This window comes from Sebastes fasciatus, chromosome 13 (genome assembly GCF_043250625.1).
Source record: "Sebastes fasciatus isolate fSebFas1 chromosome 13, fSebFas1.pri, whole genome shotgun sequence".
Lineage (NCBI taxonomy): Eukaryota > Metazoa > Chordata > Actinopteri > Perciformes > Sebastidae > Sebastes > Sebastes fasciatus.
Window position 1 is genome coordinate 25032109 of NC_133807.1, and position 15026 is coordinate 25047134.

At 38.9% G+C, this 15026-nt stretch overlaps 2 protein-coding genes across 4 annotated transcripts in view; both read right to left on the reverse strand.

The window, feature by feature from the left end:
• The window catches only part of pbx4 (pre-B-cell leukemia transcription factor 4), a 30577-nt gene extending 28100 nt beyond the window's left edge, over positions 1–2477 (reverse strand). For 2 of the 3 annotated variants that reach the window (XM_074656402.1, XM_074656403.1), the window contains exon 1: positions 1746–2081. In XM_074656402.1, the coding sequence (XP_074512503.1) occupies positions 1746–1930 (185 nt within the window). In that variant the 5' untranslated portion in view covers positions 1931–2081. Of the gene's footprint in view, positions 1–1745 lie in introns of all 3 variants that reach the window. The other variant, XM_074656401.1, reaches the window with a different exon arrangement.
• A 5193-nt stretch (positions 2478–7670) lies between these two features.
• Positions 7671–13743, reverse strand: dsn1 (DSN1 component of MIS12 kinetochore complex). Its single transcript, XM_074656411.1, has 11 exons — positions 13629–13743; positions 13495–13537; positions 13143–13413; positions 12976–13049; positions 10385–10457; positions 10182–10269; positions 10035–10091; positions 9860–9931; positions 9588–9735; positions 8852–8939; positions 7671–8761 (listed from the first exon to the last, which is right to left on the reverse strand). Exons 1-11 carry the CDS (start codon positions 13661–13663, stop codon positions 8679–8681), a joined length of 1032 nt encoding a protein of 343 aa, XP_074512512.1. The 5' UTR covers positions 13664–13743; the 3' UTR covers positions 7671–8678.
• Positions 13744–15026: the final 1283 nt, after the last annotated feature.

Here is a 15026-nt window from a genome sequence, read left to right on the forward strand (position 1 = left end):
AATTTACATTATTTGTTGCACCATAGTACAACCTTTTACGAGAGTGTTTTTTTTTTTACAAATCATAAAGAAAAAAAGACTGGGAGAAGAAGATAACTGCAATAAGCAAGATTATTTGCATATGTCAATGAAATGAGGCCTGATTAAGTCCTCAAACTTGTACTGAAGAAAAGGTAATATCCCAGTGTTCATAGGCTGCTGGTGTAGCATCATCCCTCCCCCTCACCACCATCTCATTAATAGAAACTCGATTTGCGGACAGCTGCACTCGCGTACACATTATAGGAGAATTGATTGCACCCAGCACACAATGAAAAGGATGAACACCAGGGAGGGAGGGAGTGAAAGAGGAGTGAATTAATTAAGAGAACCAGGTGGTCAAATGTTGGGTGGAAAATCACTAGCTAATGACACATCACACTGTGGCCACAGTCTTGCAGTGGACGGTTGTCTATTGTTGAAATGCTGTCGCTTCATCTGAAACTGACCTTATGCTCCTTGAGCCACATGGCAAATGAGTGCAGGTCACTGCAATGCATAATCCTGAAAATACCACTAACACAAACATTAAGTGACGAGTCATATGAATGAATGATTGCTGTCATTCAGCACTGGGGCTGATAGTGGGACAACTGAGCAATCCTTACCCTTACCTTAATTTATCAGCTCATTTGCATTTCAATGACTAATGTTATCGACACCCATTTGATAGTATAGCCACGTTTCAGATACATGTTGTTATAATTAGGCAAATCTAATTTGCAATATAGTCTGATTAGTTATTTGTTTCACTCAGATTGCTCTCAGTGGAGCAACTTAAAAACATCTTAGAAAGTGTATTGTTGACGTACTTCTTGGTAGTTTTGATAATTGATGTAAAAGGGAAATTTGCGTCACTAACTGGATATTGTCCTATGAGCCAATGGGGAGATAACAAACTCATTAAATATGTACGATTTGTTTTCTTTTAGCAGGGATTTATAAAAAGCTTTAAAAATACTACTCCTGTGGCCTAACAAAACTAATATTATTTTGTTTAAACCAACAGATCCATGTATGCAAATACAGCTTTAGTGCATTTTTTTTCAATAGGGAATTCAAACTTTTTAAATTTAACATTGATATACAAATTAAGAAGTGAGCATGTTTACAAACTACAGTTACACAATAAAAGCACGATTTGAAGTAACAAAGAACCTCCTTTTCAAACTACAACAGCTCTGTAATGTGTTCAAGTTATTCTCCATCTAACATGTATTGCTTTACAATGTAAGTTGCCTTAATGTTAATGAGATAACGCATTACCTAAGGTTTCACAGAAAAGCTTGAGCCCTAAAAAGCAGAAAATAAAGACACATACACAACGCACTTTAGCTATATCATGTGTGGTGTAAAAATTCAAACTTTTTAAATTTAACACTTCATTAATATACAAATTAAGATTATTCAAACAACTGACCATGTTTACAAACTACAGTTACACAATAAAAGCACGATTTGAAGTAACAAAAGAACCTCCTTTTCAAACTAAAACAGCAATGTAATGTGTGCAAGTTATTCTCCATCTAAAATGTATTTGCTTTACAATGTAAATGTTGTGCCATTACCTAAGGTTTCACAGAAAAGCTTGAGCCCTAAAAAGCAGAAAATAAAGGCACATATACAAACGCACTTTAGCTTTAGCTATATCATGTGTGTGGAAAAGGAAAAATGGCTCTTCGCCTTGTGTGTCTGTCTTGTCTTACCTGGCCTGTGCTTCGTCCAGGCTCTCGTCGGTGATGGCCATTATCTGCTGTAGGATATCCCCTATGTCTTGCTGAGGCTGACCGAGGCTCTGCTGTTTCCTCACCGAGTCTGGGTCACCGACATCGGCTTGTGCTAGTCCACCGAGTCCGGCGAGACCCGACAGCATCCTGGTCTGGTCATCCATACTTTTGCAAAAGAAAAAAACTCGCCAGTCGGAAAAAGAACACAATAATAAGCTAAGCCTGTTAAGCTAGCAAGCAAAGAAGTATCTATACGACAAAATCATACAACACTTCTTCACAATAACCGACAGCGACGACTAAGAAAAATAGTTAAAGGCTTGTTTGTTATAAAACAAACACAAATCGCTTGTGTTTTCACCCTCCTTCACTTCAAGTCGAGGCTAACGTGAAGCTAACGGCTAGCTAACCGCCGTGTGAGGAGCTAGCTCTGTTAGCAGCCTCTAGTAGCCGAGCAGCAGCAGCAGCAGCAGCAGGGACACACTGTGTTTGCTGGCCAACAGCGACTCAATCATTGTCGGAAATTAAAAATTAAAAACGCAGAAACATGGCAAACACTCTCGTCTTTTAAAAGGTATAAAAAAACACGCCGATTCAAAAAGAGAAATAAGACATGAAGAGCAGAGAGTTGAAGCTTTTTCAGGGACCGTCTCCGTCCGTTGGCTCCAATCAGAAGAGACGGTTTGCCATTGTTGTTGATGTCGCGCGACTATGTGGGACGTTGTTGGAGGGCTGCGCGAGCAGTGTGCGTCGCGTTGACCATTGAACTCGTAGCACCACAGCAGGGTGGGTTCATCTACTGATATAGAAACAAGATACTACTAAAAAGATATATTTCTGGTGCAATGTTGGTAACAAAGCATCAAATATTAATGTTGTAACACAGCCTTTAACTGTAATACTCCTCCAGGTGACAACATTCCCTTTACAAATGGATAGCCCCCTGACGTCACCAGCATCCTATTATAATTGGTTCAAACCAAATGCTTTATTTAACCCATCTGGTTGTAAGATCCTCTGTTAATGAGCATGAGTTCAACAAAAGAAAGCTTTAAAAAAAAATTAAAAAAAATTGGTTCAAATCATTTTCCTCATCAATATAAGGTGAGATACTTAAAGGTCCCATATTATAAAAAAGTGAGATTTTCATGTTTTTTTTTTTAATTATAAAGCAGGCTTAGGTCCTATATAAATACTGTGAAAGTACTGGAACACTCAATACACGGAGAAATACACACAGCCCGTATTCAGAAACTCTGCATTTGAAACAAGCCGTCAGGATTTCTGTCAGTTCGTGATGTCACAAATATACAATATTTAGACCATTGACATAATTTTTAAACGTAAACATTCTAAATGTGTCCCAGTTTATTCCTGTTTGCAGTGTATGTGAATGTCATCGTCTTTAAAGATAAAAAACACGCCGATTCAAAAAGAGAAATAAGACATGAATGCAGCGACTAAGCTTTCAGGGACCGTCTGGCTCCAATCAGAAACCTCCCACCAAAACAGACTACGGTTAGCCATTGTTGTTGATGTCGCGCAATATGTGGGACGTTGGAGGGCTGCGCGAGCAGTGTGCGTCGCGTTGACCATTGAACTTGTAGCACCACAGCGGGTGGGTTAATCTACTGATATAGAAACAAGATACTACTAAAAAGATATATTTCTGTATTAGCTGGTGGTGCAATGTTGGTAACAAAGCATCAAATATTTAATGTTGTAACACAGCTTTCCAGACCCTTTAACTGTATTACTCCTCCAGGTGACAACATGTAACATGTAAACATGTTCTAGTAGAAACACAAAATACAAACATGAACCTGAAAATGAGCATATGTCCCCTTTAAGATGAATGTTAAAATAAATATGTTTGATGCAATAATATATTTTAGTCATGATAAGATTGGAAATAACATGCTGTATATAATACAAATATTTTTTTATAGACAAAATTTACAGGAACCAAGCCAACTTTCCTGCACTTCATAAATTAATTCAAACAGTATAGCACCATCATACCAAATATTAAAAACAAAAAAAAGCCATTAAGACTTTTAAATTATTATAATATAATGTATATAATGTATACACAAACCCTGGCATTATGAAATGTATATGTAATTGTTTTTGTTTTGCCTTCTATTTGTCTTGTTTTTTTTGTTCAACTGTATGTATCTGTACCTCTGTAAATGTGCATGAGTTCAATAAAGAAAGCATAAAAAACGCTTTTCTAAACAAAACTTTGAAATTAATGCTTGTAGATATTTAAAGCTGCAGTAGGTAGAATTGGAGCAAATATGATTAAAAAATACATATTTTTATAAAACGGTCACTATATTTTGACAGTAGGGCAGGAGACAGGTAATCTGGAAAAAAAATCATGTTCCTCTGTGTCCTCCGGTGCTCCTAATGTCATCTACAAGATTTCACAAATCGGAGCCTGTCGTCTCTGAGCAGCTGGCAATCACTTGCAAACTCCAATCAAACGGTCAAACTAGGCAGCGCTGATCAAATATGAATCAATATTCTGTTACTGTAATGCCTATTTCTCGCATAAAATGTTTTCAGAAACATCTTGTAGTGTACTGTTTAGCTGTAAAATGAGAAAGTTTGTGACCTGGCAGCCATGTTGAAAGCAGTTGAGGAAATACCAAGCACCGCCCACCAGCCGGATAACAGCCAATAGGAACGCTCAATTGGAACACTCTCTCTCTGAAATGACCTGTGATTGGCTCAAGTCTCCCGTCACGGGCTAGATTTTTTCAAGTCTGGAAACAGAGCCATGAGGAGGTGCAGAAGTTTCTCTCGGAACACCTGATTTACAATATGCTGAAAGGTTATTGTGAAATTTTTCCCCAATGATGCCAAAACTATTCTGCCAACTGAAGCTTTAATGTTGTAACACAGCCTTCCAGACCCTTTACATTTTTTTTTTAATCATTTGCTTTGGCTCAATTCTCAAATGAGAATTATTTTTTTCAAAACAATGAGCTCAAATCTCTGAGTTTGTTTGCACAATAATCACTTGCACATATCTTGCTGATCAAAACCGAGGAGTTGATTCTCAGTGTTATTGTCTTCACAACTTCTAAACATTCTTTCATCGTTTTAGCCGTCACATGCAAAATGATCCATTCAATTATCAAAATCTGTTAGACATACTGTACATGTATATTCCATAAATATTTATTAAATGGTGTTATGATGTGAGGAGATACAATTTGTTGTATTTTTACTGATCTACTGCAGGTTCGTTCATGTTGCAGGGTTTGTTTTTCACGCATGGATGTCATTTTGTGGCAAATTCACTGTATATGACTTTATGTGAAAGCTCAGAGGGGAATTTTCGATTTTTAATACATGTAACTCATTGCTACACACATATTTACTGTATAAACACACTCAGACATATCCTGTTTCTGTGTACTATTGTACAGTATTGACTTTTTCCCAGTAAAGTTTTACCTACTGTTGAAATTGGAATCTAAAAAGCTCAGTGTGATACACAACAGCATTCAGCTGGACAAAACTGACATTCTGGTATAGTACACTCCGTGTCAACAAAACAGAGATTTGTATATAAGAAGCTATTCTAGTTGATTGCCATGATGAAAAAACATGTAAACATTTTGACCGGTACGGCTCACACGATGACAAAACCTTTCATTTTGGTGGAATTGGCCAAAGTAAGGACACAATAACATGGTTTTGAAGCATGAATGAAGTGTTTTGGGAAAGTTTGCAGGCGTGCAATAGAGTTGTGATGTCCCATCAAACAGTTGTGACAATTGTACAGTTCAGAGAAAGTTAAGACTGTTTAAAAAAATGAGCCAAAGCGAATGAGAAAAACTTCAACTGTATTAAGATGCTCCTCTCGTACGGCCTTTACAAATTGTTAGCCCCTTCGTCACCAGCATTTCTCGTGCTATTATAAGTGGTTCAAACCATTTTCCTCATTAATATAAGGTGAGATACTTAACAAAACGCTTTTCTAAACAAAACTTTGAACTGAATGCTTTAAAGGACTGGGATGGTGTGCTGTTTGAGTTCATAACAAGCTGTACACACAGCTGTAAACATTAGAAAACATTGTGTAATAATAACAAAGGTGCACATGTTTTAAAGATTTGTTTGAGCAGAGGTGTATGAAAGCCACAACACCCTGCTCACAAGTATTGAATAGAAAAAAAGGAGTATTGACACTGATTTCTGGGAGTCATTTCATAAGTTGTGCCTAAAAGTCAATGCACTGATATGCATCTGCAAATTGTGGCAATTCCGAGAGCAATATTAAATCTCAAAGCAAAACAGCCCAAGCTAAGAATACCATTCTGTCCTAAACCCCCAATGAATGAAACATCCCATCAGTTCTCAGTATGAAAATGTTGACAGCACAGATTGAAAACAAGTGTCCTTGTTTTTTGCAAACTGGGCGATTCTGCTGTAGTTTATCACTCAGATCAGAGAGACAGCTTTCCAAGACGAATGGCTGGCTGAATGGATGTGGAGGAGAGCTGCAGCCAGCCTTGCTGTACTGAGAAGAGATGATGGGTGTGCATGAGGGAGTAGGACCAAACTGGCAGTGGTTTATGCTGACTCTCCACACATCCATCTACCACAATCTGTAGCTAATCAATCTAAAGTTAGAGACAACAAGAATAGAGAATACAGCAAACCTAAACAGTAATTGTTCTTTGCATGTGCATATAGTACAAGTCACAATTCAGGTTTCTTGGTGGTTATACCTAGCAGTGGATTTAACCCCTTAAAATGTTATTCCTAACCTACAATCTTATAAATATCAGGCATTTAAACCCGCAGTAGGCAGATTATTTTTGGCATCATTGGGCAAAAAAATCATAACCTTTCAGCATGTTGTAATTCAAGTGTTCTGAGTGAAAACACTTTCTGCTCCTCCTCAGGCTTTTAAAAATCTAGCCTGTGACGGGAGACTTTGGCCAATCACAGGTCATTTCAGATAGAGAACGTTTCTATTGGCTGTGCTCCGGCTGGTGGGCAGTGCTTGGTATTTCCTAAACTGATCTCAACATGGCTGCCGGTTCAAAAACTTTCTCATTTTACAGCTAAACAGTACACTACAAGATGTGTCTGAAAACATTTGAGGTGAGAAATAGGCATTAAAGTAACAGAATATTGATTCATATTTGATCAGCGCTGCCTAGTTTGACTGGAGGACACTGGATGACAGAGGCACATGATTTTTTTCAGATTACCTGTCTCATGCACTACTGTCAGGATGTAGTGACTGTTTTATAAAAGCAATTTTTTAAAATCATATTTGCTCCATTTCTATCCACTGCAGCTTTAAGTAGAAAATGTTCATATAGCAAAAAGATCCCTCCTTTTCTTTCTTATAATAGTCTACAAAACAATGAACCTGGAGAGCCTGGTCACACCCAAGGCACCTTTATCCAAATATGCACTGCATCCAAATCAAACACATCTAACATGCCATTTACTTGGGTCATTGAGGTTGTTTAAAGCGACAGTTTTATCATAGAGTTGTAAGTGAGGAGCTGCAGGGGTTATCATGTAACCCCCAAAGTCAGTCTCACTGTCAAGAGAGGCCTTCCCTTGAAAGTAAAAAGGCTGTCAGTGGCTTTGCAAACTTCTTTATATTGTTGGTGATTCATTTAAGCCTCATTTCTGTGAAACTTCTATTCATTTGGATGCTAAAGCTGCCCTCCTCTCACCCCACAAGCATCAAGCCTCATTTTCATCTAAATAAGAATCGATCTTTCCTGCTGTGCACCATCCTCCCTTTACTCACAACTCTCACGGTCACAACCCCGCTTGTCTTCTCCGTGCTTGTCCCTGTGCTCTCTAGTCACTCCCTTGAATACACTCGCAAGGAAAATTCAGCATGTTGGAGACCATATCTGCAGAGCACAGAAAGTCATTATTTATTGTTGGCAATGGGCAAAAAAAAGGGGTTTTTCTTCTCGCTGTGATCATCAGAGAAAAATGAACATTAATGAGTGAATGGGTCCAAGAGATAGGAGTGATAGCGAACAAAGCTTTGACTGACTGGTACAATGTCAAAGCTTCGTTCTGCATCAGTGACCCAGCCAAATGCAAGAGATGGGGGTGAGTCACTGTGGGGGAGGGGCCTCCTCCTGAATGGTCAGGGGACACTGATGGAAGTGAAATAGATGCGGCACCAAAAGAGAGTAAATGTGACTGAGGATAAGCATAAAAAAAGGAATGTAAATAAACTAAACTGTAGAGCATTATCCTTCTGTATTCAATAATCTTTAGTTAATGCTTTAATGTCAATTTAAATAAAAATAAAAAAATTGGTTCTTCACAGGTTTAATGACACCATGCATACCAACATGGCTCAGCTTTAAGATATTTATAAAATAGTACTAATAAGACCACTTTAAAATGTCACTACATCCAAAGACTTCAAATATCAAACCTTTTTTTAAAGACAAAATTTGTTTGGTTATATTTGAATATTTCTGTTTATTTTATGACCTTGTTTAGCAGGATGTCTTCTGAAACATTTGTCTGTTCGTTTATCCTTAACGGCTGACACTAAAGTCTTTCCGGTTTTACAGGTAAGAATACACTTAATTAGGGCCCAACAGAAAAATCCACTCTGGCCAAGCTTCTCATAATATTGTATAGCCAGCCACTGCCACCTGCTGGTCAAACACATGGATTACCTGCTGACGGAGGTGGTTTTATTTGACACAGAAAACATAAAATTAGAGTATTTTTATACAATAACAGGAGACAACAAAGCCTGAGCACAGAAATGATATGTTCCCAAATCACATAACAGCGAAATTACCAGAAAGCACAAATATATGAGCTTCATATACAAGTCATAAAGAGTCATGGTCCATTAGATGATTGATTGCTTGCCTCCTGCCAGAGTGACTATGTAGTTGACGAGGATAAGGGTGCTGCCATGAAGTTCCTGATGAAGTCAGGTGAAAGATCCTGGAATCCCGCCTCTGCCGCTGTTAGAGAAAAAATAACCAGATTAAATGTTAAATTGCCACATCATTGTTTATTCTATAGAAAAGATGAAAGGTGAATAAAATAATTACCCAATCGGCCACTGGTCTCTTTCACCAATAACTGGGACTGCTCCTTGATGGACAGAAGCTCTCTAACCATCTTACTCTGAGTGTCCATCTAAAAAAAGGAATAACTGATTACAAAACATTGTCAATCAGATAACATAAACATTCAGCTCAGATGTTCATTGTTGAACAGGTCCGATGCCTTCATATTTGAGATGTAGTCCGGGTACTTATAGTCCTTAGTGTTCACATTATTCATAACCTTATTGATTAGCTTCGATTAGTTTACTTTGGTAACCTACGTTACTGCTTTTTGCAGCGGCTGAGTGGATGTTTCCATTTGAAAAAATCAAAACACAACGCAGATGGACCTGCCCTTTAAATATATTGGCAGCACTGTCACCTTGGACTGTTGGGGAGATGACAAGCTGATAAACATTTCTGAACTGCAGAGGATGGAGGATGTCGCCAACCTCTCAGTGTGCCAGCTCTGGAACTGTCCACAAGACGGGGGAATGAATCCCCCCCCATAAAATTAAGGCACTTTCCCTTTTTTGTGGACAGCACTTAAGCTGCCCATAAATCAGTAGCATCTGCTTTGTTTCATCACTCTCACCGCAGCCAGATTCCATGTTTTACCATACAGATGGTATATAGGAACGATGAAGTAACTATAAATTAATTTTTTTTTAATTACATTTTTTATTTTTCATTTGATTTGTTTTTTAGCAGTGATATAAAAATCTAATTTCCAACATACAATCATTGCCATAGTGTGGAGCATGGGCTGTTGTCTACTCAGGAGGCCGTGGTAGTCGGGTTTACTCTGTATGAAATGGTACTGGGAGGACTGGGCCACAGATGTAGAGTCTAATGATACGCCTCGTTCCTGGCCTTGCTCCACATTCCTGCAACGAATAAAAAGCACATTATTGACACACAATTGAGATTTTTGACACATTATTGACACACAATTGAGATTTTTGACACACTCTTGCCACATTATTTCTCAATGACAGTACACATGTTCACCTTTTCAATTCCTCTGCTTTACTCCGGTGTTTGTTCAACAGCGCCTCCCAGGATTCACTTTCAGCCTGGAGCCTAAAACACAGCACAGGCTGGTAAACAAAAGGTCACACCATCTGTGTTTTTAAGTTTGAATGAATACTTTGTATGTGCTGTAGTGATGTTAAGAACAACGTGCCTATTGATGGCTTTCTGGACTTTTTCCATGGCCTTTTGCACGACAGGATCACTAGAGCTGAAAGCAAGTAACAGAGGCATAAATAAATATTAATTTGTAGGTAAAAACAAAACAAAGTACAGAACAAATCAAAAACAGCTACAATACCTGGCTGCTCTAGCAGGGGGTTGATCACCCCCTGGTTCACTGCGTATGCTTTTGGCCAGACAACCCCACTCTTTCTGCATGTGCTCAACTGCACGAAGGAAGGATAAAGAAATCATTTGAACTGAATATTTCAATGACAGTATTTTGTTGAAAGTAAAGCGCTCCATGAAATATGTACCAAATGAAGCAGTGCAAGCACTAACCTTGTTTTTGAAAAGACTCTGGTGAGGCGTTCGGCACAGTCTGCAGCGAATTTTGTGTTCTTTCTATTGCCAGCTAGAGACAGAGCAGAGGTGATTAGACAGAGATTCATTAGTTTTAGAGACTAATTAAAATTAACTGTATGTTCCCCTCTAACCTAATGCAACCCAGACCCGTTCAGTCTACTCATTATAGATGAAGCATTATCCTCCGGAGTACTTCATCAGGACATCTTATGCACAGTAGGTAGGTACTCCTGAATAAAACTACAACATCTGATATGTCTCTAAAGTTGTTTTAAATTTCAGTGAATCTCATACTTTTTTCTTATAACACCACTTTTATTACAATGCAAAAGCTCTAGTCATTACTTGCAATCTAATAAGTGTGCCTTTTTAAAAAAAAAATTTCAGTGATGTCAGTACTAGAGTGCAAGCCCATTTATTTGTTAAACACCAACTGGCTCCTTTTTAAATCATCTTTCCAAATATTTTCAGTTAACCCTCTGAGACCCGCCAACGGAGACAGACTTTACTGTCTTTCAGAGGCTGTAGCAGGTTTATTCTTAGAGCTAAAGCAGTACAGATATCATGTGAAACCAGAAAACCACAGGAATCCGTTGGTACCATCCATGTCATATTAGCTTGTAAGGAAGGAGGCTACATAACGCTCCAAAGTTAGGCTAAATTTTGGCGACGGAAAAACTGGCATGTTGATATTCAAAGGAGTCCCTTGACCTCTGACCTCAAGATATGTCAATAAAAATAGGTTTTATGGGTACCAACGAGTCTCTCCTTTACAGACATGCCCACTTTATGATAATCTCATGCAGTTTCTTGCATATAGTATAAATGTGTTATTTTCTCTTATTCTAAAATGGTGTGTTTGAATATTTCTGCATACTGGGGTCCCTAAACTTGAAGTTACATTAATTGGGTATCACTGTGAAGTTGAGACTCTTGCGGATCCAATGAGCCCAACTGTATTCATGTGTGATGATGTTAGTCCCCGTAGTAGCCATTTCATTGTAGCGAGACCATTTTTTGAAACTTGTCCTTGCTGTATAAAATGACCTGTGGTGACCTCTAGGATAATCACAGCCTCATGAAAGTTTACAACCACAAACTAAAGACCTAGAGCATTCAGAGGATGTGTGGCTTTCCTAGGTAGATTGACAATAAGGGAGTTTCCAGAACAGAAGTGCTCGCCATCGAATCGCCGAAAAATGCAATTCTTGCAGAAATCTCAAAATGTCAAAAGTTTTTGGTACTGACTCACAGCATGGCTTTTTCTATGGTGTTCAATAGAAACACCATATGTGGCATTTTGAAGGGATTTTTGATCATTTTGATCAATTCCTGAGTGGTAAAAATGGTTAAATTTAGCACCAAATCTATGTAACAAATGGTATCAACCCAGAAAATTGCTGCAACAACTTATGAGACATAATAGGGCATGGGAATGGCCACTATATACTTCCATCATAATGTTCTAGACCCTTATACACTTTCACAATTTATTTTAATTAATTAATTCATGTTAATTTCTGCTTTATGACTAGAAAAATTTGACACAGTGCTGAGCTGCATCTCAAATTAATCATCAGGCTCCCAGCTTTCAGATGATGTACAACACTTCGAATGTGACATCTACTGTTGACCTGCTATCTCCCCCTATAGACCCCCTGTACCCCCCTAAAAAAGACAAAAACTGGTCTATTGTGGGTCTCAGATGGTTGAGTGAAAAAAGATCTCATACAGACAATATCAGAGAGATGAAAAGTAACCTACGGAGCCTGCTTATTTTTTTTGTTTTTTTCGATTTACTAACAATTAAAAGGGACTGTTTGTAACTTCTTAGACGTATAAATCATTGCGGGTCGGTGTCCCATGCACGCTCGCATGTGGCTACGCTGTTCAGACTCAGACTCCAACAAAAACTACACAGAAGCACCAAAACGAAAAGTTATATCTAGTGAAGCCCGTCTTGCAAAACAGTGTTGGCCGCGGTTGGAGGACGCGGGGGAGACCGTAGCTTTGGTCTCCAGGGCCGGAGTCTCTGCTGTACTCTGCTCCACTGCTTGCCTGCTTGCCTTCACTCACACGCCGCGCTCGTTCTCGCGCCTTCGCTCCACTCTCACGTGCATGCGCGCACACTACACACTGCAGAAGAGTTAGTTTAGCTCTGAGAATATCTAGTGAATGTACAGTGGACGTTTGTGCAGAAATAAATACTGCAGCTCCTCCAGACCAACAGAGGTTTCCCGTGCCTTGTGCAAGCGAGAAACGTTATCGTCTCCGACCAAAACTCCGGTGGATCAGCAGTGATTCATGGAGAGACCTTCGTCTGGTCAGCTAACATTACTGCCAAGCAGGTGAAATATAGAGTGATATTGTGGTTTTAGCTGACGTGTGTCGCCTCACTGTTATGAGTGATGCTCGTTCATGTTTATGTAGAGCGAGCACAAGCCCGAGCAACAGGAAGCTGACTTTCGTTGATTTACCGGCCACAGGTGTTGCTGTTAACAAGCATTTCTGATTCTTACAAACAGTCCCTTTAATGTACTTCTATATTATGACCCTACAACACTCACCCTCATTGAAGCCTCCATCAATTTCTCGAGCCTCTCTTGGTGTGATAAGGATGTAGGTATGCTCCTGCACAAAACTACAATAGACACATAAATAGGGATTTAAAACAAACAAAACCCAATGAGTAGTCTTTCCTGGTTTTAAGGTACAAGACAGCCAGACATCTCACCCTGATAGGGGTTGGGGAGGGCGGGGAGAGAGCGTCGGGTTATGGTGGCTCTCCTCCAGGACTTCCTCCGTGCAGTGGGGTTGCCGGTGGGACTTGAAGGTCCTTCCTTGTTGTCTGTCTGCATCTCTAGCATGTCTGTCTCTGACTGTCCTTCCCCAGCATCTGTCCTCTGTGTGGAGGGAGACAGGGAGCCCTGACGAGGGGATTTGTTCGGGGGAGTGGTGCTTGTGGAGGAGCATCTTTTCGATGATGTCTGTTTCACTGAGTCGACCTTTGATTGAACAAAATAGCAAAGTAGCATTGAGTGATACTAGCATGTTGTTAGTTTAGCTAGTTAGTTAACAAGTCTTACCTCATTCTGGGTGACGTTATCATCAACAGCGACACTTCCGCAACTGCAAGGACATTTTATTCATTTAAAAACCAACGATTTTTTCATTAAATCGGTTGTCGGAACAGTAAAATATAAAATATAAAGATACGAACCTTTCTCGCTCAGCTTCCGAATGTTTTTCCGCCATTTTTTCTTTCAAATAGTTCTCTTCACAGCGCGCGCCCAACAAGCCGAACCCCTTTTCTACCCCTAAGCATCATGGGAAATGTAGTGTACAACAAGCATTCATTCGAAGGCACCACTTGTAAATGATATTAGCCGACAGGAAGTAAACATGGAACGAAGCTGTTGCCTAGCAACGCAATTCCGTTGCAGTTCTGTTGAAATGCACAAAAACGGAGCGTTTCAGACGGAGGGTAAATACAGGCATATTCAGGCAGACAATAAAGTGGAAAATAAAGTTTTTTGTGTTTTTTTTACATTACAGCATGTAAACATGTTCTAGTAGAAACACAGAATACAAGTATTAACCTGAAAATGAGCATGATATGGGACCTTTAATATATTTAAGACAATAATGTATTAATTGAAGACTCCAGGAAATCTAGAGAGGTGGCCTCGATGGTGGAGAAATCCAATCATCTAGTTCTGAAGCCCCCTGGATCAAGTTAAGAGCAGGCGTTGACCTACTAGGTCAAAGGGTCAACCCTGGCCTGATCCTCTTTGTATATATTGGTTGGATTTATGAGATCTAGCTGAAGAGTTCTGGTGCTTTGGCTTCTTGAGTTTATAAGACCTTGTGCTCCACAGCTTTGACCTCCTTTATAGCATTTCACAATCACTGGCTATTTGTTTTTTTGCAATATAGACATGTTATTTGCTTTGAGTGTAGTCCAGTCATGATTACTAGCTAAAAATCTCCCTTCTCTCCCTTATCCATCCGTAGCTATCCAACACTTACCAAAGTTTTTCAGGGAACCACACACCTATGTTACACCATTTTCTTGAGTTTTTCATTATTTCAGTTCCCCTGATCTCTTAGTTATGACATCCTAATCTGTACATCCATTACGGGTATTTCCTGACCCCTGAATGTGATGTTTACATAGATGAACAAACACATAGATAAATAATGATATACTAGTTCTAGTAAAACTTCATGGCTGTTCCATTTTAACAAAGCATCTTTAATTTTTAACAGTCACTTTGAGCATTTATTCCAGCTCACTTTATCCTGCTGAAATGTGTTCATAAGCACCATAAATTACTATGGTAACTATGTAAGTGTACCCACGTGAAAACAAATTGGGTGCAATATCCACAAACAAATCAAGTATAGTAAAAATATTATCAGATTATTTTCAAATTAAGGAAAAAGAAAACTGTTTCAGATTTCTTCATGTTGTTAAAAATAGGCTCATTGACTTTAATACACATTTACCATAAACCTCCCCACTATTTTTCCATTTTTAACTATAAAACTACTTTTTCAAAGCCTTTTGACTGTATATTCTTGACTTTATGTATATTTTGTTTTGCTCTTTGTAAAT

Coding starts and splice junctions, on each gene's coding strand:
- dsn1 (XM_074656411.1), bottom strand. CDS start 13,663: ATGGCGGAAAAACATTCGGAAGCTGAGCGAGAAAG. Junction 13,538..13,628: donor TCGGAAGCTGAGCGAGAAAG/GTTCGTATCTTT, acceptor ATGTCCTTGCAG/TTGCGGAAGTGTCGCTGTTG. Junction 13,050..13,142: donor CCTCCCCAACCCCTATCAGG/GTGAGATGTCTG, acceptor TGTCTATTGTAG/TTTTGTGCAGGAGCATACCT.